At 45.9% G+C, this 26,587-nt stretch overlaps 1 protein-coding gene across 3 annotated transcripts in view; it reads right to left on the minus strand.

Moving 5' to 3' along the window:
• Positions 1-26,587, minus strand: part of SLC38A3 (solute carrier family 38 member 3) — a 160,868-nt gene that overhangs the window by 11,136 nt on the left and 123,145 nt on the right. For all 3 annotated transcript variants that reach the window (XM_081900308.1, XM_081900307.1, XM_081900306.1), the window contains 12 exons: positions 22,703-22,932; positions 20,889-20,964; positions 20,227-20,342; positions 11,327-11,400; positions 10,009-10,101; positions 9,748-9,829; positions 5,411-5,493; positions 4,909-4,967; positions 2,542-2,700; positions 1,751-1,830; positions 1,187-1,287; positions 373-497 (listed from right to left, as the gene is read on the minus strand). In XM_081900308.1, coding sequence (XP_081756434.1) covers positions 373-497; positions 1,187-1,287; positions 1,751-1,830; positions 2,542-2,700; positions 4,909-4,967; positions 5,411-5,493; positions 9,748-9,829; positions 10,009-10,101; positions 11,327-11,400; positions 20,227-20,342; positions 20,889-20,964; positions 22,703-22,809 — 1,155 coding nt within the window. In that variant the 5' untranslated portion in view covers positions 22,810-22,932. The remainder of the gene's footprint in view (positions 1-372; positions 498-1,186; positions 1,288-1,750; positions 1,831-2,541; positions 2,701-4,908; positions 4,968-5,410; positions 5,494-9,747; positions 9,830-10,008; positions 10,102-11,326; positions 11,401-20,226; positions 20,343-20,888; positions 20,965-22,702; positions 22,933-26,587) is intronic.

A 26,587-nucleotide genomic window follows, 5' to 3' on the forward strand; every position in this document is an offset into this window, starting at 1 on the left:
GGTTCTCTGGATCCCTAGCAACAAACATGTCACTGCGGTAAGATATAAACTGATACTTGGGTTCCACCCACAGCAATCGTGAGACACCACAACAATCATTAATGCCCTTTTCCCTCTCCCTTGGTTTTCTACAGATGCTTAGATATTGCTTATTGCCCTTTCTAACTCTGCAGTGATCCTATGATTCCTGCTTTCAGCAACAGCCAGCCTTGTGCATTTTTGGAGTAAACTATTTGTTCTCTGGTTCAGTTACCAATTATAGACAAGGATGGGCAGGCAGTCTAAAAAGGGGACAGTAGACAATTAGACTGGTTTCTGGTATGTGGTGTAGGAAACCACAGGCACACACAATTTGATGAAAAGGAGACTCACCGGGAAGAGAACAATGGGTACCGTCAGTGTCACAGCAGTCAGCACAGCTACCCGCACACACAGGATGAGCACATCAAACGGATCTACTCTGCTGTAGGTATGTAGCAGCTCTGATTCTACCTGGCCTGCAGGGGACAACCAAGAACAGCACATCCATTATTGATCAGGCTGTGTACCTAAGCAAGGTGTCTCTTTGCATCCCAGGTTTGGGGCACGACAGAACTGTTTCTTGGAAGGAAAGGCTATGTAGGCGTTTCTGCCCTAAATCTATGCATGTGAACAATGGAAGTGAATCCCACAGAATACTATGTATTAAATTGATACCACTGCCCTTCCTCCCAAATGACCCCAGGAGTTCCTACTTGCTTCCAAGCAAACATGCATAGGATTGTGTTGCACAAGATTAAAATAACAAGACAAAGCAATTTGGTTTGTTTGCAATGGAAGGACCCAAAGGAAATAATAATAATAATAATAATAATAATAATAATAATAATAATAATAGTTACTATTATTATCTAAAAGTCCTTTAGCAAAATGCATGGGATGGGGCTAAACTAGCTATTATGGCTGACTACTGGGAAATGTTTTGTAAAATGTGGAAAGAGCTCTGGCACTTGTGATTCTGATCAACGATTTGGGCACCAGAAGAATATTCAGCATCTGTCCTAGTGAAGTGTTAGACGCCCCCACCCAAGGAAATTCTACACTCTGGTCCCAGGGAGGTGTATGTATATACTCAGTGAAGTCATTTGTCACCACCCCACTGCCTACCTCTCTTCCACCACTTGGGTACCCCGTGGAAGGGACTTACCGTAGAAAGTGAGGTAGCCAAAAAGGGCAGCCAGGAAGTACATGATGTACATGACAGCGATGGAGATGTTGGAGATGCACTGCATCTTCTTCTTGGTTGGGCTAAACGACAGGCAGAAACACAGCATGAGAAGAACCGAATTCCTAACTGTTTAAAGGCACTTCCTTCCTAATCCCAGCTGCTTCTCTACACACCTCCTTGAAGACAAAGAGGTACCCAGCTAGAATGAAAGGCCCAAGATCTGAGATGTCCCCAGTTCATCCTGCCAAAGCAAACTATACAAGGCCACAGCTTATCTGATGACATGCCTAGCATCTCCCAAACAGGCCCTAGTTCCCTTGAGTGCTTGGAGATGATGTTCAGGCGAACCAAAGAAAGGGGAGCCTGATCAACGGAGTTCTATAAAGGATGCACTTGCTCCTTTACTAAATGGAATCAAACAGGTCATTTGCTGGCTTGGAGCTGCGGTCTAAGGGAGAATCACTGAGAATTTTCCTTGATGCGCAGTGCATGCATGCAATCTGCACAAAATGTACGTGCTGCAACTGTGGATCCAACACTCACTCTTTCAGCTCCGTGTAGATAGGCAGGACCTCAGGGTGACACACAAAAGCGAATGCCATGATGGGGATAGTATAGGCTGTCTGCAAGGAAGAGAGAGGGAGAAGAAGAGGATGTCAGCTGACCAATGGGCATGCTCCCATTTCCAAGACCTTTGCTGTCATAGCCCTGTAGCAACTTCCAGTAAGGGGTACAACTACACATTACACTTTTCACTGGAAGCACAGCACGTGGGAAAAGGTCTCTCCAACCCTTCCCTCCTCAGCCAGGCTCCTGATCTTGCCTACGTTGGTGGTGGTGGGGGAAGTCTCTCATTGGCACAAACTGAACTTTTCTCACATCTTGCTCTTCTGATGCAGGTTCATCAGTTCTCACTCTCCTCTGCAATCCTGCCTTCCATGACCCACTTTTAGTCCTTTGGCCATGTTGCTCCTTGCACTTCAAACCACTTCACTGCTTCTATCTGTCAGGCTGCCTCCTTCCCTCTCCCTCCTTCAAACACCCGGCTCAAAACCTGATTGTTTAGCCAAGTCTTTCCACTGAACCACCCTGTCTTCCCTTTATCTGCCCTGTAGGTAACCCTAACCCATTCTCACTATAGCTCTATCAGTCCCCTCTACTTCCATCACATGGTCTGCCTGTGGTTCAGGATGCAAGACTGTCTCTGCACAGTGCCCAGCCTCAGTGTTGATCCTATAACCAGAGAACCAGATTCAGCCAGACAGGTTCTCGCAGATTTGATATGATATGTTACTTAGGTTAATGAATATTTATGTATTGTTTGCTAGTCTGACCTGAGAGTTGAGGGTGAACAAGCTCGAAGAGCAGATGCCGTCTTCCACTGCTTGCTCATCCTGATTGTTGTTCATGCTGACTGGTGTGTAATTGAGGCTGACGGTGGTGTTGACCCGGTCAGGAAGAGGACAGGGAATGTTGAACTTCTTGTATATGACCTGAGATGGGATCAAGAAACCCTGTTAGGAATGATTGCCTGGGCTTATTTTGCCTTAGATCAGTCTCAACAATAGACAATAAATGTGTTTGTGGGTGTCTGTAAGAGTCAGTGTGGTATAATGGTTAGAAGGTTGGACTATGACCTGGGAGAGAAAGGTTCGAATCCCCACTCAGCCATGAAGCTGGGTGACCTTGGACCAGTCACCATCTCTTAGCCTGACCTACCTCACAGGGTTGTTGTGAGGGTGAAATGGGGAGAAGAACCATGGACACCATCATGAACTCCTTGGAGAAAAAGGCAGTATATAAACATGTGCAGTTTTGTGTTTGGGCTGCAGCTTTCCCACTCTTACCTACTGAATTAGAACAAATGGAAATCCGTGGTAAAGCTGATTGGTTGGTCCCATTCAGTGGTAACCTGCAGGCAGGCAAATGGAGGTGTGGACAAGTCCTTAGAAAGAGTGCCAACCAAACCACTTCAGAGAGGGAGTTCCACTACCAAGGGGCCACATCAGAAAAGGCCATGTGCTGGTGCAACCACTGACAGAAAAAAATGATGGTGTGGAGATGGGAATGGAGAGGGTTCCCACTTAAGGCATTCTAAAAGCATTTGGGCCACCACCATGCTAGCTGGCTATGTAGAACGACCATTCGTGCCTAATGTTTGGTCGCAACCCATTAGAACAGTGAGTGCAAGCAGGACAAAGTAGCCCAAGTGAGAATCACGCTGCAGCTATATTCTGCAAGATATCACAGCTATGCATATTTAGAGAACTGGGGTGTTAGAAAAAGCAAGATTCCTTTAGGGTAGTTGTTCTGATGAGAAGCCAGGGTGAAGGATGTGACTTAATTTGCTATGAATACTTCCTGCGACTGTTTCTTCAAGCACCAGTATTTTGTGTGATTAAATGACTTCTTCAGGTTTAAGACTTGGCTTTTCTTGGGAGGCTGACGGCAGCTTAAAAAGGGTGTAAAAGACAACAGGGAAACAAAACCCCACTGACTGTGCCTGCATCTCCTTCCCAGTGAACTGTGGGACTGGGTGAGCATGGACAGCCCCATTCACTGAGATCTCGGCTTTCTCCCTTCACCCTGCGCATCGGCACGAGGCTTCTTCTTTGTCCAGAAATAGATCAGTGTTGCTGACAAGGAAGCAAGAATGCTGTAACGCTTCTCTCTCGCTGGCTGTTGCTGAAATGGCTGGGGGCAGCACTTGCAAAACTGGAGTCATCACCCAAGCTTTGCAGCAGGAACTGATACAGAATTCTGCTCTGTTGGTGTGGATGCAGCCCAGAAGCGGGGGCATTTCAAGAGCAGGTTCAGGCTCTGGCAGGACCAGGTTCAGTTAAGACTGCTGGCTACTCGCAAGAGAACGATGGTTTCACAACAAGTGCCAGGCTCTGAAGCTCTGTTCCCATGGAACCTAAGTGCAAAATCCTGCCAGTGGGGAACTTATTTTTATTTGTTTTCATTTTGGCCTTTCTCCAAGGAGCTCAGGATAGCAGACACACTTCCCTTTTCCCCTATCCTGCTTTCACCCTCACAACAACCCTGTGAGGTGGGTTGGGCTGAGAGAAGACCACCCAGTGAGCTTCATGTCTGAGCAGGGATTTGAATCTTGGTCCTAGTACAATATTTCATTACTATACCAAACTCTCTTCTTCTGAAATGAACATTTCACAAAAAGTATGCTTGTCGTTGTTGTTGTTGTTGTTCCACTTCCCTTCGAAGACTCTTAATTGGATCTCCAAGCAACTAATGCCAGTGAGGGAGCTGACAGGAGCTGACAAAGGCCTATAATTGGCTGCAAATCTGACATGGTGTGACCCTGCATTACAATTGGAGGGTATTGAGTTCAAATTTCCACCCAGCCATGAAGCCCACTGGGTGACCTTCTCAATCTCTCAGCCAAATCTGCATCACAGCGTTGTGAGGATAAAAGTGGTATGAGGACGGAGGGGTGGGGGTGGGCTAGAAATGTTGCGCCAAACTCCTAGAAGGTAGCAGGGCAATATAAAAATGCCATCAGTTAATAACAAGACCACCATTTTATACTTATTTGGAAGTAAGCCCTGTTGAACTCAACGAGACTTATGTCTAAGTACGGTAGATGTGCCCAGGGTTGTGCTATCAAGAAATAAGTAACCCAAAATTACTAAGAGGACTTGAGATTAATACAAGCAGCTGCTCCCTACTCAACAACTCACCGAAATAAGGAAGAACACCATGCAGCTCAGGGAGAAACCACTGGCATAACCAAGATAACCTGGGAAGAGAGAAAACAAAAAGTTGCAGGGGTCTTGAAATACTTCTGGAATGGATCATTCTCCACTTCCTCAGGTGTTACAGACACCAACTCTGTTCAGGGACAGTAGTACCCTAGGGTGCAGAAACTGCCATGAGAAATGGCAGGTTCTGGGTTCATGAATCACCCTCTGTCACTCTCTCACGTCTGGATGGGGAACCTGTGGAGTAACGGGAGATTCTGGGTACTTTCTGGCAGGACTAGACAGAACCAAGGCCTCCTTCCCCACCCACCCCGTCGCATGGGAGCCATTTCCCTGTGGTGTGATCTCAGGCTGCTAAGGAATATGTGCATATATATGAAAATTGTGTGGATCTCTCCCATGTAATCGACATACCCTTTTGCACAACAAACCCACTGAAGCAGCTGCTGGTAACCCTCCATAAACGGCAGGTAAGACTTACCCAATTGTTTCATGAGGGCCAGCGGGAGGATGATACTGACAGAGACCATGATGACTAGATAGTTCCCATTCATGTACCAGTCCCTGGAATGACAAAGGTCAACATTATATCCTCTGCAGGCCTTTGGATGAGAAAACTCTTAATAGTACATATATATCATCAGGTGACGCAAGGCCTGGAGCTTCCACCCAGGCCCTGACCAGGCCCAGGCCTGCTTAGCTTCACCAAGGTGACAGCATCCTGTGCCCTCAGACCCCACTGAGCTTTCCACACAGCAAGTTTTGTTCACACTGTAAGCATAAATTTGTGTGGGGCAATGTCAGGAGAAACTTTGCAGTATCTGACACCGACTACAGTGTTAGATGCAAGAGAGTTTCTTCTGACATCACCTCATAAACTTGAACTTTGGTGCAGTTTTGCAGGTTATAAAATTTGACCTGCTTGAATTAACATTCTAAAATAGAATTTCAGCTCTACTTAGAAGTGGATAATGGACAACTAAGCACCAAAATCTCAGGTGGGATCGGCCTAGGCCTGGTATACCTGAAGGAGCGTCTCCACCCCCACTGAGGTCCAGCTCTGAGGGCCTTCCGGTGGTTCCCTCACTGCGAGATGTGAGGTTACAGGGGACCAGGCAGAGGGCCTTCTTGGTAGTGGCACAAGCCCTGTGGAACACCCTCCAATCAGATGTCAAGGAAATAAACAACTATCTTACTTTTTAAAGACATCTGAAGGCAGCCCTGTTTAGGGAAGTTTTTAATGTTTGATGTTTTATTGTGTTTTGAATATTCTGTTGGAAGCCACCCAGAGTGGCTGGATATAAATCATCATCATCATCATCTTACTCCCCAAACCTGAAAATGGACTCAGAACTGAAAATTCCTTGGATGAGGGACTACCTGAGAACCCCTAATAAGTTGGTTGAGCTCCCTGGAGGAAAGGCGATTCAATATTTTATTTTCTCATTTATTCAAATCTGTATACTGCTTATCAAAAAAAGTACCAAAACAGTAGAAAATATAAAACTACATTGGCATACTAAGTTCACAATCAATGGGACATGGAATTGGGTGCTCTAAGGGGGGCAATACAGTGTAAATATAAGCAAAATACTGCAACGTTGTCCTAGCCTTCCAGCCACAGCAGTGTTGTTTGGTCAAGCCAAACCTAACAGAGCCTGTAGGGCAGGCAGCAATGACCCTGTATGTTGGACATTGAGGTTCACATGAAAGCCGGCGTCAAGCTATGATCTGCCTTGTATCTCAGCACAGCCCAGACAACACAAACCTCCCTGTCTCATGAATGAATAATGCTGCTCTTTGCAGGGGACAGCTGTGGCTGTGCTGTGCACATGAGGCTAAGCCATGTAGCTTGCCCCACTGACTTCCACTCATCCTGCTGAATCTGTCCCTGTCCCTGTGAAAGGCAGAGCCCTATAGCTGTTTGCCCTGTCAGAGTGTATAAAGTCAGATGAGCTTAAAGTGAAGCAAGATGCTGGCTTTGCTTTTGGTTCCAAGGCAGGCTGGTTTTGGGTCTCTGATCTTTCCTGCCTCTCCCCACCCACTGCTGACCTTCTCCTCCCCACTACCCCACATACCCCATGGCATTTCACGATCTCACGAATCTTTCTGTGAGGCGGAGGAGGTTTTCGGCAGGCAACTCGGAATTCTGCCCCATCTCATATAAAGCATGCAACCAAAACACACTTTTCCAAGGTAATCTGTACAACAATATGCTTACCCAATCTGCATTAAGATTTTTGGAAGGGAGGTTTGTGTTGGTTATTTTATTCTATGTGGCGAGGTTAAGGGGGAAAAGGGCTGGAGCACAGAAATTCACAAAGGCAAAAGGAGAGTCTTTAAAGGAAAGGGGGTAGGGGAGAGAAAGAGAGAGAAGAAAGCAAAAGAGAAGTGGTAGTGGTGGTAGGGCGAACTACTGAAAATGGCACAGGGTAAAGAAATTCTGCTTCCTGTCAGGCACTATGAGTCTCAAAGTACAGGGCCCCCAGGTCAAACAATTATTTGCCCCACTGTACAGTCTGAGGGCAGAACTGCAGTGCATGCAGTCTTGTCCAATGTATCCAATATGGGGCAGCAGTGACAGCAGCAAGGGGCTTCTTCTAATAGTAAGTCAGCAGATAAAGCAGGGCCTAGTACAGGGGTGGGGGAAGCTTTTTCTGCCACAGTCTCCCATGGGCAACCTCCTGGGGCTGAACGGGCGCGGCCAGAGGGGAAACTAGGCAGAGCAAGAGATGACCATTAGATCATCAAAGCACCTGTGTTACTATTCTGACTGACTGGGTTAGCCCCTTCCTAGCCTGCAGCTACAGTAGCCATGGCCAGTTCGGCATAAACCTCCCTGAGAACTAAGTGGAATGTGTATCACACCGAGGGAAGGAAGGCTGCTGTTGGCTCAGCCCTTGACATGTCTCAGGTGAGCACCAAAGACACCTGGGAGTGAGAGACTCCCTGATGGCTGATGGCGAACCAGCACATTTCTTTAATAAATTTATATCCCCAACCCTTTCTTCCATCAAAGAAATCAAGGTGGTATCCATTGGATTCCCAGGTAATCTCCCATCATTCAGGCACTGACCAGACCCAGTCCTCCTGAGTTTCAACAAAATGGCCCCCGTGCATACCATCAGATCATACCCTAGGACTCTCTAGGATGTACCAACTCACTGCATTAACCCCTCAGCAACCAGAGAAGGTTGGTGCCTTGCACACAGGCTAAATGTGACGCATGGCAAAAGGGTTTCTGGAGCCCACTCAGCCTGTGAGCAGAATCACGATTCGGGCTGCTGCATCCAGGGCAGGGGCGGAGGAGGAAGTGATGCATCGTGCAAGGATTGGAAGTTCACTCTGGTCTAATCCCATGCCGAGGGTTTATTCAGCGCTGGCGTCAATCAAAAATAGTAGTGGCTTAATGCCGTGAAATCCCTGGGACAGGCTGCTCAGCAGGAGGCAAATCCCTCTGCTATGAGAGCGAGAGATGTTAGCTAGAGCTGAGCCACAAGCAGGGAGGGAGGAGAATGAATAAAGGAAGGGGGAAGATGGCTACGAGAGAGGAAAAGATGCCTAAGAGTATGCAGGAAGTAGCTTTGGTAAGGAGCAGCCTGGGCATTCCTATCATGCCCTGTACTAGCCTACAGTTCCCCTGAGGGTCCAGCACTGGGCTGATAACCAAAAGGAAACCTGTTTGCCTTGCCGGTTTGTCTCTTGGCCAGCTTCTCCAGCAGGCCTGTCTATGGCCACAACCACAATGTGTCCCCAAACCAACTTGCCACACAGCAAAGCCCAAGGCAAGCCTGTTGAGCAGCCACCACAGCCTCATTCCTCAGCAGCCTCCACACTGCCACTGCCTGGCTCCCCCCCTCTCATGGCTATAGTCCAATCCACAGTTTCCCAAACTTGGGTTTCCAGCTGTTTTTGGACTATATCTCCCATCATCCCTAACCGCTGGTCCTGCTAACTAGGGATGATGGGAGTTGTAGCCTCAAAACAGCTGGAAACCCAAGTTTCAGAAAGCCAATTCTAATCTGTTAGGTGCTGGGTATACTGGACCCGTTATACCAAGTCAAACGATGAGGGCACCTAGCTCAGTGCTGTCTACACAGACTGGCAGTGGCTTTTCAGGGCTTCAGGCAAGGGATAGTCCTAGCCTTACCTGGAGATGCCATGGACTGGTCCTGGGACCTTTGGCATGCAATGAATGTGCCCTTCCCTGCAGTGGCGTAGCGTGGGTTGTCAGCATCCGGGGCAAGGAAAGTAATTTGTGCCCCCTAACCCGTGGATTTGCGCCCCCTAACCCTAATCCCCAGATGTTGTGCCCAGTGTGGCCGGCCCCCCCTGCACCCCCCCATGCTACACCACTGCTTCCCTGTGAGTTATAGCCCTTCTCCTGCAACAAGGCTGATAGCAGTATATGTGCCACAGAACTGGATTCGGCTACTCGGCTCCTTGCCACATACAGATGTGGTGGAAATGTGAGTGTTTGCTACCGCATGTCATGTGAAGCAGCAAGGACCATAGGGGAAGCCCACAAAAGATCCAGGAGCAGACCAGCCACCTGGATCAGGGTTAGGTAAAAATGGGGGACAGGGTTTGCCAGTTGTTCCCCACTGACAGTCTGCATCCATCAGGCTCTTCCATTAGACATTGGGAAGAAGGGCAGAGAGTGAGCAAGGCTGACAGAGCAACACTGACACCCCATAACTGTTCATCTTCTGCTGAGCACAGCCATGTGATGCTATGGCCCATGGTGGTTGCAGAAATTGTCTGGGTAGGTAAGTTAGGAGTGATAAAGGCAGGAGCCAAAGGGAGGAGGACACTTACGTTGTTTTCTCCTCCAGGTTGAGGAAGGTCTGGATGACGAGAGGCACTTCAGACTTCACAATGTACAGGTAGCTGGACATGGCTAGGGAAGGAGACAGAAGTTAACAGGGTGCAAAAGAGTCCCATTCAGATGAAGGGGAGTAAAGATGCTTGGGAACACCGCTGTGGCCCACTTTGCTGTCAGAAAGCCTTCCTGGGATGGGAACTGGTGTGTGTCTCTGTGCCATCTCCATAGCTGCTTCCTTTCCATGGCATCCTTACCTCCAATATTCTGAAGTGTGATGGCAACGGCAGCTGCCAATTTCCCTGGTGTTCCAAAAGCCCTGTAGCCCAGCTGTTCGTAGGCTCGGATTCCTAGACAACACCAAAAATTAATAGACAAGAGAGAAAGAGAGAGACAAAATGACTCACATCTGCACAAGACACACAACTGTTGGACAAACTGAGACTTCAGCCCAATGTAACAGGGATTACACTGATCACCTAAGAGTCATTTTTAAAAGTCAAGTACTCAAAATGTCTGCATGAACATATTATTATTATTATTATTATTATTATTATTATTAGCCCCAAGAAGGTGTGGAATCATTACAGCATTCCTGTTGCTGAATAATATAGTGCATAAAGGGGCCGTGGAAACTATTTGCATTTCCTATCAGAATTCTGTGACTATCAGTGAAGGCTGCCCCAAGACAGTACCTAGATTTGACAATACAGTGCTGCTAACCAGCGACCTTTGAGTGATGATGTCTGTATGGGGCCTAAGATACCCCAAGAAGCCCAAATGATGGTCAGAGTTGATGATTTATCTGAATTCACCTGCCCAGCTAGGTAGATGGAAAAGTATCTGTCCAAGGAAAGACAAAGACTAGGAGACATAATGAGAGCTGAGTTTGCTGTGTAAGGAACTGAGGGTGCTGGCCACCAGAGCATTTAAGCTGTTCCTCTACAACTTGTATATGATCAACCTGTATGCTTTTCATAACATTTTGCTTCCCTATTTGCTTGGTGTCCTTTAAAGCTCGATAAACCCTAATACTTTCCTCGTCCCCAACCTTGCCCATCCATAACGAAAGCACTGGAGTGAAAACTTCTCTATTTTTACATACAAATCAAACAAATGCAAATTACATATCTTAAAAAGCACAGGCAGAAGTCTGAAAAGTCCACGTCTCTGCTTGCATCATCCTTCTGCCTTGAGAGATTTTCATTCCAGTGATGGTTTCTGGTGCTGACAACCTTCCCTCTGAATTCAGGCATCGCTTGAGCAGAGAGGCAGTGAAGGCATTTATGGAGAGCACTCTTTGGCAGCTCAATACATCCGCTTTGGACAGAAACACAGGAAGCTGCCTTGCACTGAATCAGGACACTGGTTCATCGAGCCCAGCATGGCCCACACTGGCTGGCAGTGGTTCTCCAGGGTTCCAGGCAGGGATCTCTCTTCCGCTCACAAACCCTGGAAATTCACTGAAGGCCAGAGATGGAATGGTCCACAGCACAAAGGAAAAGGTAACAAGTGTGAGACAGGGCTTAACGTAAGCCCACTTTGTGGGCTTTACAGAAGGTTTGTAGTACTTACCGACAATCCCTGAGGATTTGAGCAGCAAGTGGATAGAGTAGCTGGACAGCAGAGCTACAGCAGTCAAAAGGAATCTAGAAGAAAAAGAGGAAAGCATTGACACCTAAATTGCATGTCCATCCAGAAAGGCAGAGTGGAGTGGCACCTGAGGATTTATCTTCTGAGGGCTTTCTGCAGGAATAACTGAAGCACATCCCAACTACGTTTTAGTCATAGGCCCATAATTCCAAAAGCACTATATCCCATCCACATGGATTAGAGGGTACCTGTGTGTTTGGGAGGGGGCAAGGGAAAGACAGCTTTGTGAAAGGGGATATCCATGTTGCCATGTTTTGCTTTGTCTTGAAATGGCGAGATGGGGTAGAAGAAGAACGACCACCTCTCCAAATATAAAGGGACCCTGTAACATTTGAAACTTTTACAAATTTATGTGAGATGTTTATATATATATATATATAGAGAGAGAGAGATTCGCAACACAGTGCCAGCATATTGTTGTTGTGATGATTTACTGCATCTTGCCCTTTTATTGTTTCCTTTCTTATATTAACATGCCGCTTGCTGCTTTGGGGGCCTTTGGGCTGGAAAGCAGTCTATCAACAGACAATAGTCCTAAGGACAGGGGACTTGTGCCACTTGCTGTTAATCTCATCCCAAGCAATATGCTGTGGGTGTCCATGACACTCGTGCCATCACAGTCCAAAATATCAACTGCAGCTGCAATGAATCGCATTTTCCATAGGAACAAAACATCTCTTTTTTTCAGTGCCTGGAAAGTGACCTATCTCTGCAACAGAAGGATAGCCTAGGCTGCACACAATGAAAAAAGAAAGAAACATGCATTGGTTTCACAAAAATATCCCATGGAAAAGCCCCACAACAGGTTGCCATCCAGTTTGTGTTGCTTCCTCCCTTAGCTGAAGCTAAGCTCACAGAGTGGGGGGTGGAGAGAGGCAGCAGACTGAAGGCGCAGCTCCATAAGAGCATTAACCTGCTGGCAACTATCCTCCATTGGCTCCCCTGAAGATGCACAGAGGCTCTTGTCAATCAGCAGCTGTGGCTGTAATGCCATTCCGTTACGTAACAATTCATTTGTAAAAGGTGAGCAATCCTGTCCAGGGGATCAAGTACTGGGCAGGATGCCAGGAGAATTCAGAGCAAGAACTGTTGCATGTATGCACACATGGGCACGTACACACACACACGCGGAAAGGGACAGCAGGATGGTGCTGGGAAACTCAGCCAGATGGGCGGGGTATAAATAATAAAATTATTATTCATTAGGAAGTGGCAAATCTTGCTGCTCAGAACAGGAGCCTAACCCTACCACGGAGCATCAAAAACATCAAATTCTTTCTTGTCAAAGGTACTTAAGAGCAAATCTTAAGGAATGGATAGGATGCTAAAGGAAGAGGGGCATTTGGGTCCCAAGCCGTGTAGGACTTTTAGCTCCTTGGAGGAAGGGTGGGTCATGAGACTGACAAAATCAATCAATAATCACATCTAGGCACTTTGTTTATGGCACAGATGAGGACAAGTTAAACAATCTCTGCCATCCCCAGTAATATAGACATTAATTTTTCAGTATTTAAATTTTTCAGCATCCTGCTTCTCAGATTATATGGGTGGGGTACAAAGAATAAAATGGTTGTTGTTGTTGTTAGACACACACCCCACTTCAATCTCACAACACATAGAGGTGATGGGGCAGAGAAGGAATGGGTGGGATTCAGCTAAACTGTAGCATGCATGGAACAAGGTGTGCTTATACAACAGGAGTTTCCGCCCCCTCCCCTACTCATGATCTCCCGTGCTCCAGGGGAACCTCCAGAACAAGATTAGGGCATACACAGAGAGTGGGGTGGGGAGAGATGGGAAGGTCTCATTCCATGAGCAGACCTTGTTCTCCCCACTAAGTGCTGCACTGAATTGCACTGAAAAGAGTGACAGAGAAGAAAATGACACCAGTGTCAATATATATAGCCCCAAAGCCAGCATTACCTCATCTGAAGCAACAACCTTTTTTATTCAAATTCTGAAAGAGGCAGGAGGCATTGTCACTTCCGTTATTGTGATCTCTTTGTAGTATTTTGGGGTGGGGTTAGTTTATTGTACTATAATACTTTTTTTTTTAGGTTACCTGCCCTGGGATTTACAGAGAAGGGCTGTTAACAGCATCAAGAGCAGCAGCAGCAGCAGCAACAACAGCAGCAGCAGCATTAATTGTAATAATAGATTGGGCGCATGCCTGACAATTTCCCTCTCTGTTGAAGTAGCTCTTCTTGATGAAAATCTGCAGTGATGCCTGTGGTTGGCTGTGTGTTTTTGCCCTTTCAAGGTTTCCAAGTTCATAGTCTGAATCACAGCCACACTGAATAGCTGTCTGTTTTATTTTGGTTAGCTGCGTGTTTTTCTATCTGCCCACTGTACTTTCTGCATATATATCCATCATGGTTTCAGTCTACAGTCTCTATCTATATATATCTCCAAGGTTAGAGAGGCTCCTGGGTGCAAAAATATTGCTAGGTGTTGTTATCCCATAGCAGTAGCTTCTTAGAGTCCTATAACTTTGATTATTTCCTTTCTCACCTTAAGCATTAATGGTTGGGTATGCTTTAAGAACGTTAGGCTCCCAGTTCTTCCATAATGCTACTTGCACTAGCTGCCAGTGTAAGTTTGTGAACCTGCAACCTTAGCATTATCAGCAGCACATTCTAACCAACCGAGCTATCCAGGTTGACTTAACATGGGTCCCAGCTTCCATTTCTTGGCTATGCTGGGCTTCCCAGGCAGTGTCCCTCCCAGTTCTCTGGCAGGGCAGGTGTTCACACTGGAACACCAGCATGACCAAAATGGAGAAGCAATGCATCGTGTCCCTAGAGATAACTTTTCCCCACCTAAAGCAGAATCAAAGAAAATCATTTCATTTCAAATCCTGCCTTGCTGCCTGAAAGCTGGCTAACGAATAAAGTGAGACAGTACAAACTGCAACAAATGGAATAAAACCTGGGAATAGGCCACAGCCCAGCAAAACCAGTCCATAGCATTCTTATAAACAGAACTAAGCCGCAAGAACTAAGCAGTTTATAAAACGGGGTCCTAACCAGCTTCCAAAAACTCAGTAGTGAGGACACTTTGGCACTTCCTCGGCAAGCGAATTCTACAATAAAACACCAAGAAGACGCTTTGTCTTGAAGCCACCTCTCTCACCTGAGAAAGTGAGAATAGAGCTCTCTAAGGTGATCTTAAGAGCACAGGGAGTGGGTGGGTAGATTTATATATGGGATCTATTGTGGTTCAAGGTTCTGTGGTAGATGTGCCAGCATCTCCACATCTACGAAGAACAAAAAACTAGAAAGCACCAAAGACTGGCTCCACAAACCCTCCTTCCATTTGTACAGGAGCAGTGCAATGTGGGTTAGACTGCGTTCCTTTTTAGTTATATATGGATCTTGAGATTCATGGGATTCTGCATCTGCTTCTCCATTCAACACCAGACCACTGGATTTTGCACTGTGCTGATCTTCCATTCCACCCTCCACTAAGTTTTTTTTTAAGCTCCTCAGTCTGATTTGTGTATTCACAAGGGCAGGACCAAATTGTGCTTGGTGCCATTTAGAGGGAGTACTTTCGCTGAAGTGATCGGCCTTGTGCTTCAGAAGCTGCCTAGGGCTGGCAGACTGAGCTCCCTATCCTGTATGAGCTGTTTGGCCGTAAGGGCAAAGCCTGGGCTTGCGCAGCCTTCCCAAGGCCTGGGGAGTTCAGCTACCCTGTGGAGAGTTTCTGTTTCGTTGCCTGACTACGTACAGCAGGGTTCAGCCAGGGACAGTGCTGAGGCATCCAGTCTGCCTCTCCTCAGCCTGTCAAGCCACAGTTTCTTTAGCCAGGGCACAGGATGTCTCCTTCCAGACAAAAATGAAGACGGCACTGTTTCTGAGGCCTCCTGTGGATAATAGCCACATTCATATTCTCCCTACCTGAGGCATTGTTCTTAATATTGGTATATTGGTTCCTTAAACTTGCTGGAAAGCCCTTGTTTCAGCACATTCCTTGAAGTAATCTACCTAGGAACAGACTGATGGTTTAGATCGGAACGTGGGGTGGGCTGGGGAGGGAGGCTGTGGCCAAAATGTGGATTCATATACTGACACGGCTGGGAATTAACATGAATAAGACCTTTCCTGTAGCCACCAAGAAGGGATGCAGGTTCATTATGGTAAATGGAGCACCAACCTTAGTCTGCCCTCAACCAGCCACCACCCTGCCTCCTTATACTTAGAACCAGTACAAGGGGTGGTCCTGGCTCTCTGCTTCCTCCTCCTTAGTCTCAGAGTTGCCTTTGTAGAATTCAGCAGGGAGGATGGGGACAACACCATGGCTCCCCCTGCTGTTGGCCTCCCTGCCTTCCACCCTACCAGTCCCAATGGGCACCAGCCAACACTGCCATTAAATGAAACTGGCAGACATTAAAAGGTCTTTGCAATGAGAGGGAAAACATGTTCACAAGGTCACTGCCTTTCCATAATGTTAAGATCAGAAGGGCATGTAGGGAGACATTTTTTTTCTGTGAATGTTCCACCGTTGTGGAACTCTTCTCTCCTGGAGAGTCACCAAGTCTCATTCCAAGTCTGAGCATCTTTTGTGAGAGTTTTATAGCCTTCCTGCTTGACCTGGCTGCTTGAGGTTAAGCCACTTTGTTTTCTTTTTAAGGAAAAAAAAGAAGATTTATTTGTTTGTTTGTTTTAAGTAGAAACCAAATATTACAACGTGGGCTAAAATGTATATACTAAAGGGGAAATTATTCGGGGTAGGTGGATGGAGACATGGGAAGGAAATGAAGTTGTGAAGCAAAAATTAAAATTAAAAAATGATGCGTTGGGCAGAATAGTGGTAACTGGGTTAGCTAAGGACATAAATAAGAGCCCTTCTGAATCAGAGGAAGGGTTCATCCCGTTTAGCTCCCTGTTTCTAAGATTAACCAGCCAGATGTCTGTGGAAGCAGGGCATGAAAGCAGAAGCCTTTCCTTGTTTATTGTCCCCAGCACCTGGCAATCAGATGTAGACTTCCACTGAACATGGAGGTTCATATAGCCAGGAAGCTACATGGCTAAGAGCTGTCGATAGAATGTATCCCCCACTAGTTTCTCTAATTCTTTAATGATATGCAAGTTAGTGGCCGTCACCAAACCTTGCAGCACTGATATATAAAATTGCACTGTGTGGAGATGTAATGTTTGCAGCATTCTTACGAGGCTTTCTGAATCTGGAAGAGCATGATGCTGCATTATGTTGAGTCAACCTGGCTGTAACTTTTGTGGGGAGGGTTTTGAGTTGTGATACTATGTTTGGAGCTCAGACTTCACTTTTGTTTTGTGGTCTTGGGCACTTCACCTGTCTCCATATTGCCCATCATGCAAATGCCTCTGGGAATCTGAGAAGAAGGAATCAAGCCATGTTGCTTGTTCCCAGCAGCTGTTACTCAGAAGTATACTTTTTCTAGACAGGGAAGCTCCATTAGATATCATGTTTGGCAGGGGGGGGGGGTTGTCCATGGGCAGCGCAGGTAAAACACATTCTGGGTGAACAGAGGTGTGGAAAGGTGTGGCAAGACTAAACTTGGCCATAGTACCACCACCACAATTTGGGCATAGCAGTACCATCACGGTTGCTATTACCTGGCAGCACAGGAAAGAATCAAACTGAAACAATCTGTGTTATTCATTAGTTGCCGCTGTGCAGAGTCTGGCCATCTGGGCCTCACCCATCCCAAGGGTGTGTTTCTGGACAGGGAGAGATAAAGCCAAGCACACCACGGGCAGCGAAAATGAAAGATATTGGCAGCAGTGACAGAGGTGCCAGCAGCTGGGTTATCAAGGAAAGAAAAGTAGAGTGAGCTTCAGACATCTCACTCCTTGCGCTTTATAGCTGAGGCAGCTCTCCAAGACCCTTCAACTTTTGGCACTAATTGGCAGGCAATTTGGTACACAGGACAGGGCTGCTGAGCTGCTGCTGAGAAGGCAGGCATGCTGCTGTCAGTGGACTGCTCAGGGATGGGCTGACACTGGAGGGGGGGGGTCAAATCAATGATAAGACACAAGGAAATTACCCTTTGGTGTCTCTCCTTCTGAGGTGCCATGAGGGGACAAAGACTGTGGCAGAAGGACTCTGAGTGAGAGGCAGGGAAATGTAGATCTTCCAGGGTAGGAGAATGGGAAAGAAAACCTCCCAGGTGAGAGCTAGGGGGATGTGCATTTCCTGTGGAGTGGAAATTAAGAGCTAGTTGTGTACAGACAAAATTACTGTATAAGACTAATGTTTTTTGCTAAAAAAAACTAGACAAAAATTGGGAGTCATCTTATACAGAGATAGTGAATGCAGAGGGGGTCGGGCGGGTGAGCGATTGTGGCAGCAGCCTTCTCCCAAAAAGCTAAACAACTCAAGAAATATTGATTTATTAATTTCAGGTTAAAAAAAATAGGCGTTGTCATACATGGGGGCATCTTATACACGGAAAAATATGGTATATGCATTTGTACAGTTACCCCACTTTCAGTATCTTGCTGATGATTTACCTCTCCCTTATTTTTCAGGAGGCTGTCATTAGATAACAGACTGTATGAGTTGTGGAATTTATTGCTGAGATGTTATTGTGTATAATTTGGCATTCATGATTTACAATTGTGTATTATTTGTTACTGTGTAATACTTATGATTAACTGTTTAATTTTTTTGTATTGAATGCATATTATGTATTAATATATGTATATTGTTTATTATAATCTATGTTGTAAACTGCACTGTGGTCTATTGTCAAAGGGCTGTATATAAACTTTTAAAAGGGATGAATGAATGAATAAATACTGTGAGAAAATCACCTCCGTTTCATTGGATTCCAGGATTCTATTATAGAGTGCCAGGGCCAAAGATATGACTTGCTGACTGCCAAGAGTGGTGATGCCCGGATAATTGGCATATTGAGATTGATCCCTCTCTATTCCTACTGACTATGAATGGTTCTTCCTCCTCACCCTGCCCCAGATATAGCTTAAGGCCTATAAACCAAACTGACAGTGAAGTTCCTCTCAGCCCCTGCTGAAGGCAGCTGCCTCTGCCTGCTGCTTTGTTTGCATAGTTGTGAGTAGTGGTCATATCCCAGAAAGGGGGAGACAGAGTAAGGGACAAAGGGAAATTGGTAACAAATGAGGGGAAAGTCAACACCTGCAGTGCCCTCAAATGTTTAGTTGACCTAGCAAGAGGCCCCATGGGTGGTCAGGAGCTGGAACATTATATTTTCAAGCCCAAGATAGCAATACTACATGTACCAACGTCAAGTGAAAAGTGCTCAGCTAGGCTGTGCTGTCATGTGCTGCCTTCTGGCAGGAGAAGGCCCTTCCCTTTTCTCTAGGGACCCTGACAAGGGCTGCCCAGTGCCACAGAGGGCTGAGTGAGCCCCCTACAATGGCCTTTTATGTATTTCTGCCTGCTGTTCCTTCCACTTCCTTTCTCCCGCTGGAGGGCATGTTAATGTGCCTAAAAGGACTGCGGCCAACAAAATCTTTGTTTCACACCAACAGCTTTCTAGGTGATGTGCAAAAGAGAAAAGCCCACAGACGGGACTGCTTCACTTGGCTCTCCATTCCGAAGAGGTGCATTCTGGGTGGTTCTCCAGGCCTCAGTCCCTCCTGGTTCTAAAAGCCAGAGGAAGGAGGAAGGAAGGGGCATGGGAACCATTTCAGTAGCCCACGTTGTGGAACTCAACTGCCTCAGCACTTCTCAACTCATCAATAGGCTATAGTCATGTTTGCCCCTAGGCAGGAGGCCCCAACCTGCCCCAACCCACCTGCCACTACCCACACAGTATAAGCCTAACAAGCCTCCTTTGTCTCTTTCATCCCAAAGCCCAGCTGTTTTCTGATTCAGGAACCACTCTTGCCAATGACCTTAGCTCCAAACAGAGGAGGAACACTCAACTTTTCTATTCAGACTGTCCCCTCACCACCTCAATGAGGGGAAACATCCAATTGTACCCCAGTTCTCAGCACAGCGGTTTCTAATCATGCTGGGAAGCATGCCACCTCATGCCACCACATCTCCAGGAAAATGTAAATCAATGTTCTCCAGTTTAACTATAGCAAAGCCATTAAGCTGCACTAGAAACACTGGGCATGCCTTCTTTTCTTTTTTGCAGTTCCCAAAATATCAAGATTTTCACACTTTTGTACTATGCAAATCCCCGAAATATCAATTTAGAAAGAAAGCTATGTGATATATCTTTTTTTTTAAAAGTCATGTTTATGTGATAGAATTTTAGTCTCAAAAATGGAGCAGAAAGGGCTAAGCAGAGTGTTAATGAGTCACATGTGAGTGCTGCTTGAAGCAATCCATATGTAGTGCTTCTCCACATTTATTGTATTACATTTATATCTTGCCTTTTCTTCCATCATGGATCCCAAAGTGGCGTACACAGGTTTCCCTGGAAGTCTCTCATCCAGGCACTGACCAGACCCAAAACTGCTTAGCTTCAGAAAGGTGGTAGCCTCATGTGCTTTTGGACCATCCCCTGAGACATGGTGGGTAAAGAATACAAAGCCATGGCAAGGAAAGACTCCCTGCTGCCACCACACTCTGCAGAGCCAGCTCAAGCAGAAGAATGGAGGAGGCAAAAGGACAGGAAAGGGATGGCTGGCAAAATCTTTATCTAAAGGAGGTCTTCCTAGCACTGAAGGAACATCACAGCAGTAAAACTAATACCAGTTTGATGAAGCAATTTAAATGCTAAATCCAAAATGATCCAAAAGGACAGCATTTAGAGCAGGATAAGATCAGACTGCCCAAGCTACTAGTGAGATATAAGGGGATGGTATGCATATATTCATAGCTCTTCTGGAAATGGCACTTACAGAAATAGGAGGATGCCAGTGTTGGCCATGGCATATGCCAGACCAAGGATCCCGCTGCCCATGATGGCATTGCTGAGGTTGAAGACAGACATCCCGAAAGAGGTCTTTCCTTCAAACTGTAGGGAAAGTAAAATAGGCAGAGAGAAAGTCAGAAAGAGAGTCTGCTGGGAAGGAGTTGGGGCTGCTGTCTTATCTCCTCTTCCCCAGCCCTCTTTGGCCTATTCCTCCCCATATGTTCCTTACATTAAGTTTGGGAGGGGAAGTGTTGAGAAGGGTGCTATGGAATCCTGCTCCCCCTAGAATGATGTCTTAGTGCAGTTCCCAGAATTCAGGTCTGCAACTAGTTTTTCCTCTCCATCTTTCCTGCAGGCAAGTTCTCTTGCCTTCCATTCTACCCCCCCTCCCCCAACTAAATGATGAAGACTACGGAGCCATATGGCTCTCTGAGGAGGTTGGATTTAGCCCAAAGGCTGGTAATCCCTTTACTGGTAGGTAGCAATTGATGGTGGATGGCTTTCTGGAATGGAGTTGCATGGCTGCTATCTAACCCATTTGCAGAATAATACCGGCCTCACATGCCCCACTGCTTTGACACCTTAGCTCCCAACCAAACGAATTTAAGAGACCTGAGCCTCTGTATTGTGAAACTGTACTGTACTTACATCAGTGAAATGAGTCTGTTTCTTTTCAGCACCGTGTGGAAGGAACTCCTCCATCTCTGGCTGGTTGTCATCAAATCTGGATGGTGGGAAAGGACAATGCTTGTTAAAGTGATTACCCTCCTCTTGAAAGTTTCCCTACTAAGAGCTTGGGCACATGGGATGGTGGTCTGCAGAGTATCCTCTTATATACCCATTGTCTGCTTGCTTAGCCAAACTGGGCAGATATTAGAATCTTCAAGAGTCTTCACTTGCAGTTGGTCAATGTATAGCCTCTGCTGATTCATACATTACAAAGAAAAAGAGCTAGGCATTGTTGGAACTCCGTTTGACCGAGCTACTCCTCTGGTCAAGTCTTTGGAATCTCCTCTGATGGTGAATAACGACCTAAGCCTTTAATGAGGCTTCAGGCATGTTCCCTCATTATGCAGAGTATCCAAACAGCAGAAGGAGATGGAAATATGAGCTACATCGCTACATTTATTTCTAACTACGCAGGACAGAAAAGAATATGAGAGTCAGTGAACCAAATGGAACAAAGAAACAGGAAACTAGCAACATCAACATCCGTCTTCCATCTCCTGTGAGACTTCCAACAGTCTGGAATGTAAACAGAGTCTTGTGACTCCAGGCACTGCGCAGTGGCATAACAAAAACCTAACAGGCATCACCAGCATACTGATCACACTGTGCCCCAAATCTCCTTATACATGCAGGTCCTGCTTACCCAACACAATGTGTTCCCAGGAAATCATTCGTTAGGTGAGCCTTCACACAACGAGCTGATGATTTCCGTTACTTCCTATGGGAACATTTCTAATCCACGATTTGTCCAATGTGTCTCCCCTTCCCTCTATGGTTTCTTCCTAAAATGACTGCAGCCTACCAAGTAAGGACATAAGAAAACTCTGGCTCTTCAGATATCTGAATCCACAGTGTGCATAGCAAGGTTTGGGTACTAATTCCTTGTGTTTGGATAAGTGATTTTTACCTAGTGAGCATTTGGAAAGCAGGGCCAGCGTGTATGTTGAATAACACTGGAGATAAAGTAGCAGCATCCTACATTCCAACCACCAGGGTGGCAAGACACAATTACTCAATGCTACTCCTTGATACCAACTCTATGAGAAGGTGTGGATCTGCTGTAAAACAGCACCATCAGCTCACAGAGGTGACACAGAAGCCACCAAGAGAGCAAACAGGAGTGATAGGGTCCTAAGCCCCCTTGTCCCTCTCCAATTGGCTGTACTGCAATATCCCATCTACACTGCAAAAAACAGCTGCAAATGTGATTGGATAAATAAAACTCTAGTGAAGAATTATGTGCTGCAAAGTTTCTTTTCCCTACCCTACCCCTCCTTTTAAAAATTTGTCTAGATCTGGACTGCTAACAGTTCAGCAGAAACTCTTAACAAATAACCGGAGCTTTCTTGACAATTTCACATCCAGTTGTAGCCTTGAAGTAAGCACAGAACAACGTAAGAAAACATAAGAAAATGCAAGAAAAAAGTATGAATTTATAAACTGATCTGTGGGAAGGCCCAAAGTCTCAGCTGTACCAGGGTCCAAAATCACTGTCCTTCATGCGACACTTGCGACACTATCATCACCCACTCACCTGCACTCCAAATTATCATCTACTCTACTCTAGACTGATTACTGAATGGTGGCCAGGAGTCATTGGCAGTGCTTTGTACTCACTGAAAGAGCTCTAATTTCATGGGAAGGAGAGTGGACTTGTATTGAGGAAGATTTTATTATCTTCAGCCCAGCAATCTCACTCTCAAGTCTAATACACCAAGGTTGCTATGGCTCACCTGTCATTCCCCACAGAGGGGATGGAGGAGGCATTTAAAGATGAGTGTTTCCCATTCGGCACCAGCTCTACCATCTCCGTCTGGATGGGGATAGCCATGGAGTTCATCTTTGCCCTCTGAAGTGAGCCCCTTCTCTTCTTCCCTGGCAGTGAGCTTTCAGACAAGTAGTGGGCTATACAACGTGGAGACGGAATCTGCACAGGGCGGCAGTCTCCTTAGCAGTGCTGTGTCTGCAAAGAAACACCCATCAAATCAGATATTTGACCCGATGAAAAAATGCTGTTAAAGATTTGGCATAGAGGAATTGAACATGTCCAGCACAGGAAAGAAAATCAGGCATTGCTGTATACATTGAAGGATGGCAGGCATGTGTGTAAGATTGCAAAAGTCTCAGTCACAAGATTATTAATGAGAATTACGGAACTCCCTAAAAACCAGCCATTGTCCAAATTTTGTCCACTTGGGATCACTCCAGAACGGTCCTGCTAGAAATGGCTGACAACCACTTAAATTTCTTTTCTAACCAGCAAATGAATGCATTCCGTACTGTTGATGCTGGTTTGGGTGTAGCAAGCGGATGGTGAGAGAGATAACATGTGAGTGGGGAAATCTTCCCTTATGCTTCCGTAGGCCACCCTGTAGGATAGCCCAGCTTTGGAGCATCAGAACCCTGGCTAGCTTCTCACTCTTCAACCTGCTGGTATATCTCAGTGAGATTCCACTACTTCTATCTTTGCACACAGTGTACCAACAAATTCAAGATACACCCGATAATAATCTTCAGCTTTGGGAGATGCTAATCGCAACCATGACATCATTCATTTGGGCTCTTTCCACCAATCACAGAGCTAAGAGAAAGGCTTCAAAAACCTGAGCTTCAAACAGCCCAAGTATGTGTGTGACGTTGCTCTCACAATTCCCCACTGCAATACAATCTGCACTGCATGTACCCTGACACTGTAAGAGTGTCAGGACCTCCTGCCCACAAGAAACGTCATTCCTTCCCTGGGGCTGCCCTTCACTGCATTTTCTTTGTAGGCCATCTGCTTCCCCTGGCCCAAACACCCTTGTTCACGGAAGGCGTCAGAGGCTGGCATGATAAGGCACTTGCCAAGGCCCATATTCCACCAGGGGGTCTGCTGCTGATCTCCAGAGATCCCTGGTCCTGCTCCTCGTTCTTCTTCTTCCAAGTAAGTGAAGGCTGTGACTAAAGCAAGGAGAAGCAGCACCACTCTCCATCTGCCTGATGAAGATCAGGCCCAGAGGGAGAGAGCAAGCAGACGGGCAGTAGAAAGACGGGGGTCCCAGTGATGCCATATTGCCGAAGGACCCCACGGAGCTTGTAGTGTGTACTGCCCTTGTTTGTCTTGCGTCCATCCCCTCCCTTTAGGCGTTGCTCCTACCCACTCCCAATAACATCCTCTTCCTTCCTTGCACCCTCCTAGCTGCAAGCATCTGCAGTGTTATAATAAATAATAATATTGCTTTGTTTTTATTTTTGTTTTATTACATACTCTGTATTCTCATTTTGTATTTTTCTGTAGTGAACCACTCTGGGATCTTCGGATGAAGGGCGGCATACAAATTTTAATAAATAATAATAATTATGGTGATGATGTTTGCAGTCCTTGCAATCTTTCCAGAGCTTGGTTTGTTCCCGACCTTACTTTCCCTTGCCGCTTTGACTCCTGCTCCTCCCCTCACTGTGCTTGTCCTTACATGAGACTTACCCCCGCCTGTCTAAATGGCCCCTTCGCAAGCTTCCCATAGAGTTAAGTGTAGCTCTAAATGTCACGCTTAGAAAATCTCCTGGCAACTTCATCTCTGATCGCAGCCATACATCTGACCGGGCTCAGGAGCAGAAAAGATACTTGGCTCACTCCCCTTAGTGTTTAATTTTTAAAATTAGTGTTGCAAAAGTCGTGCTCCCTGACCTGGCCAGCCCACTGTAGCCCCACATACTTGAGGACTGTGTAGTTAAACTAGTGATCAAGGAAAAGCAGACTGTACACGCCTGCAACGTTCTCTTAAGATTGATCAAAGGCCTAGTCCTTGGTGATTCTTCATTGAAAATTAATTGCCAGTCTCTACCTGAAGCACCCCAGGGTCTTCCATTTTTCTTCCCTCTGTTGCCAAATGATTCCTGTGAAATGCTAGCCTAATTCTTTTCTTTTCAAGACATTGTAAGAGTCGGACACAACTAAACGACTAAACAACAACAATGTGTTGTGTTTTGCATTCATTTCCCACTCTTATTCCAAGGATCTCAGGTTCTTTCTCACCTCTGCCCTTCTGTCACAACAACCCTGTGGGGTACATTTAGGATAAGAAACAGTGAATGGCCCAAAGTCACTCAGTGAGCTTCATGGCTAAGCAGGGATTTGAAACCAGCTCTTCTTATGCTTATCTGACATAGTTACCTGCAAAGGTTTTTGAAAGAATTGTGCTAACAAAGCTTTTTTGTTTGTTTGGCAAAACTGATTTCTGCTTTATTGGGCATTTAAGAGTGCAGAGAAACCAGTGGCTTGACTCTGGGAATCTTTGTCTGATCTCCTGGTGACAAAGATAAAATTTTAAAAATCAGTACCATTTGAGAAAACTCTGCAAGAGGCACAGTAAGAGCTCTGCAAAAAAGAAAAAAGAAAAAACAAAACAAAACAAAATAAACAACTCTCTCAAGCTGTTAAATAGTTCTATTTCTTGCTCCACAGTCTCTCTCTGTCTCATACACATACTCGTTTAAGGGTGTCAGTACCAGAAAAAAAAGCAGAAACAAAGCATGAATGGGCAAGGGAGATAAGTGCTCTTGGATCACCTTATGATGATCAAAAACATCCCAAACCCTGGTCTTGTTTGCCAATGGAACAGAAAGCAAAATAAATAATTAAATCTGAGCTTATTTTGTTATTCAACACCACCGGTTACTCATTTCAGATGTCCTAATTGCAACCTCCTTGTAACATATCAAATAGATGCTAACAATAGTTTAAGCAGCAAAACACCAACCCCATCCTTTCCAACAAACCAAGTTTGTGATTCAATCCATTGTACTTAAGAATCCAGTAGGGTGACAAGCTTGAGTTCCCACGCACATCCCTTCCTTTGACTTTTTCCAGGGCATAAAATCCGCTGATAGAGAGATGAGAGAACCAGTGGTTGAAAGTGAAAGAGAGCAAATGCAGCAAAACATGACGGAACACCAGAATAGAGTATCAGTATAATGTTAAGGGGATTCCTGCCAAAGATCTAGCCTGCAATCCGAAACACACACTTACCCGGGAGCAAGTCCCACTGAACTCAGCAGGGCTTAATTCTGAGTAGACGTGTCTAGGATTGCACTGCTAATCTACTTTCGTCACTGTAGAGATCAGACTTGGGAAATGTTTGGCTGCCCACAGGTAACAAATAAGCCAACCTCAACTGTGATTGTTTGTGACTGACATAGACTCCTAAAATGTCAACATACCCACCCCAACGAGGCAAACGAAAACAACTTTTGTGCTTTTTGTTCCCCCTAGTTTTAGCAGAAGGGAGAACTGAAATAAGCCCTTTCACATTGCTTTTCAAGAAACAGCCCTTCACTCTCTGTAGGGCACCCCATTTTCTGCTCCCAGTTCCTATGCAACAATACTGCCAGGGTTAGAAAAACCCCAAGGCACAACTGCAGTCCCTTTTTACACGATTCCATTACTCAAAGCATTGAGAGTGAGGGTCAGGTGAGGAAAGGGAGGATTCACACATCTTTGTGCTGCGGTGTGAGAAGGACAGGAAGCTTCTGCCATGCTCGATCTTGTTGCAACAGTGGTGTCGCATCACCACAAACATATATACATCATACACTCCATAGACTGATAGGTGGTTTTTGCGGGCACTGGTTTCACAACC

This window comes from Podarcis melisellensis (genome assembly GCF_964234715.1).
Source record: "Podarcis melisellensis genome assembly, chromosome: 2".
NCBI lineage: Eukaryota > Metazoa > Chordata > Lepidosauria > Squamata > Lacertidae > Podarcis > Podarcis melisellensis.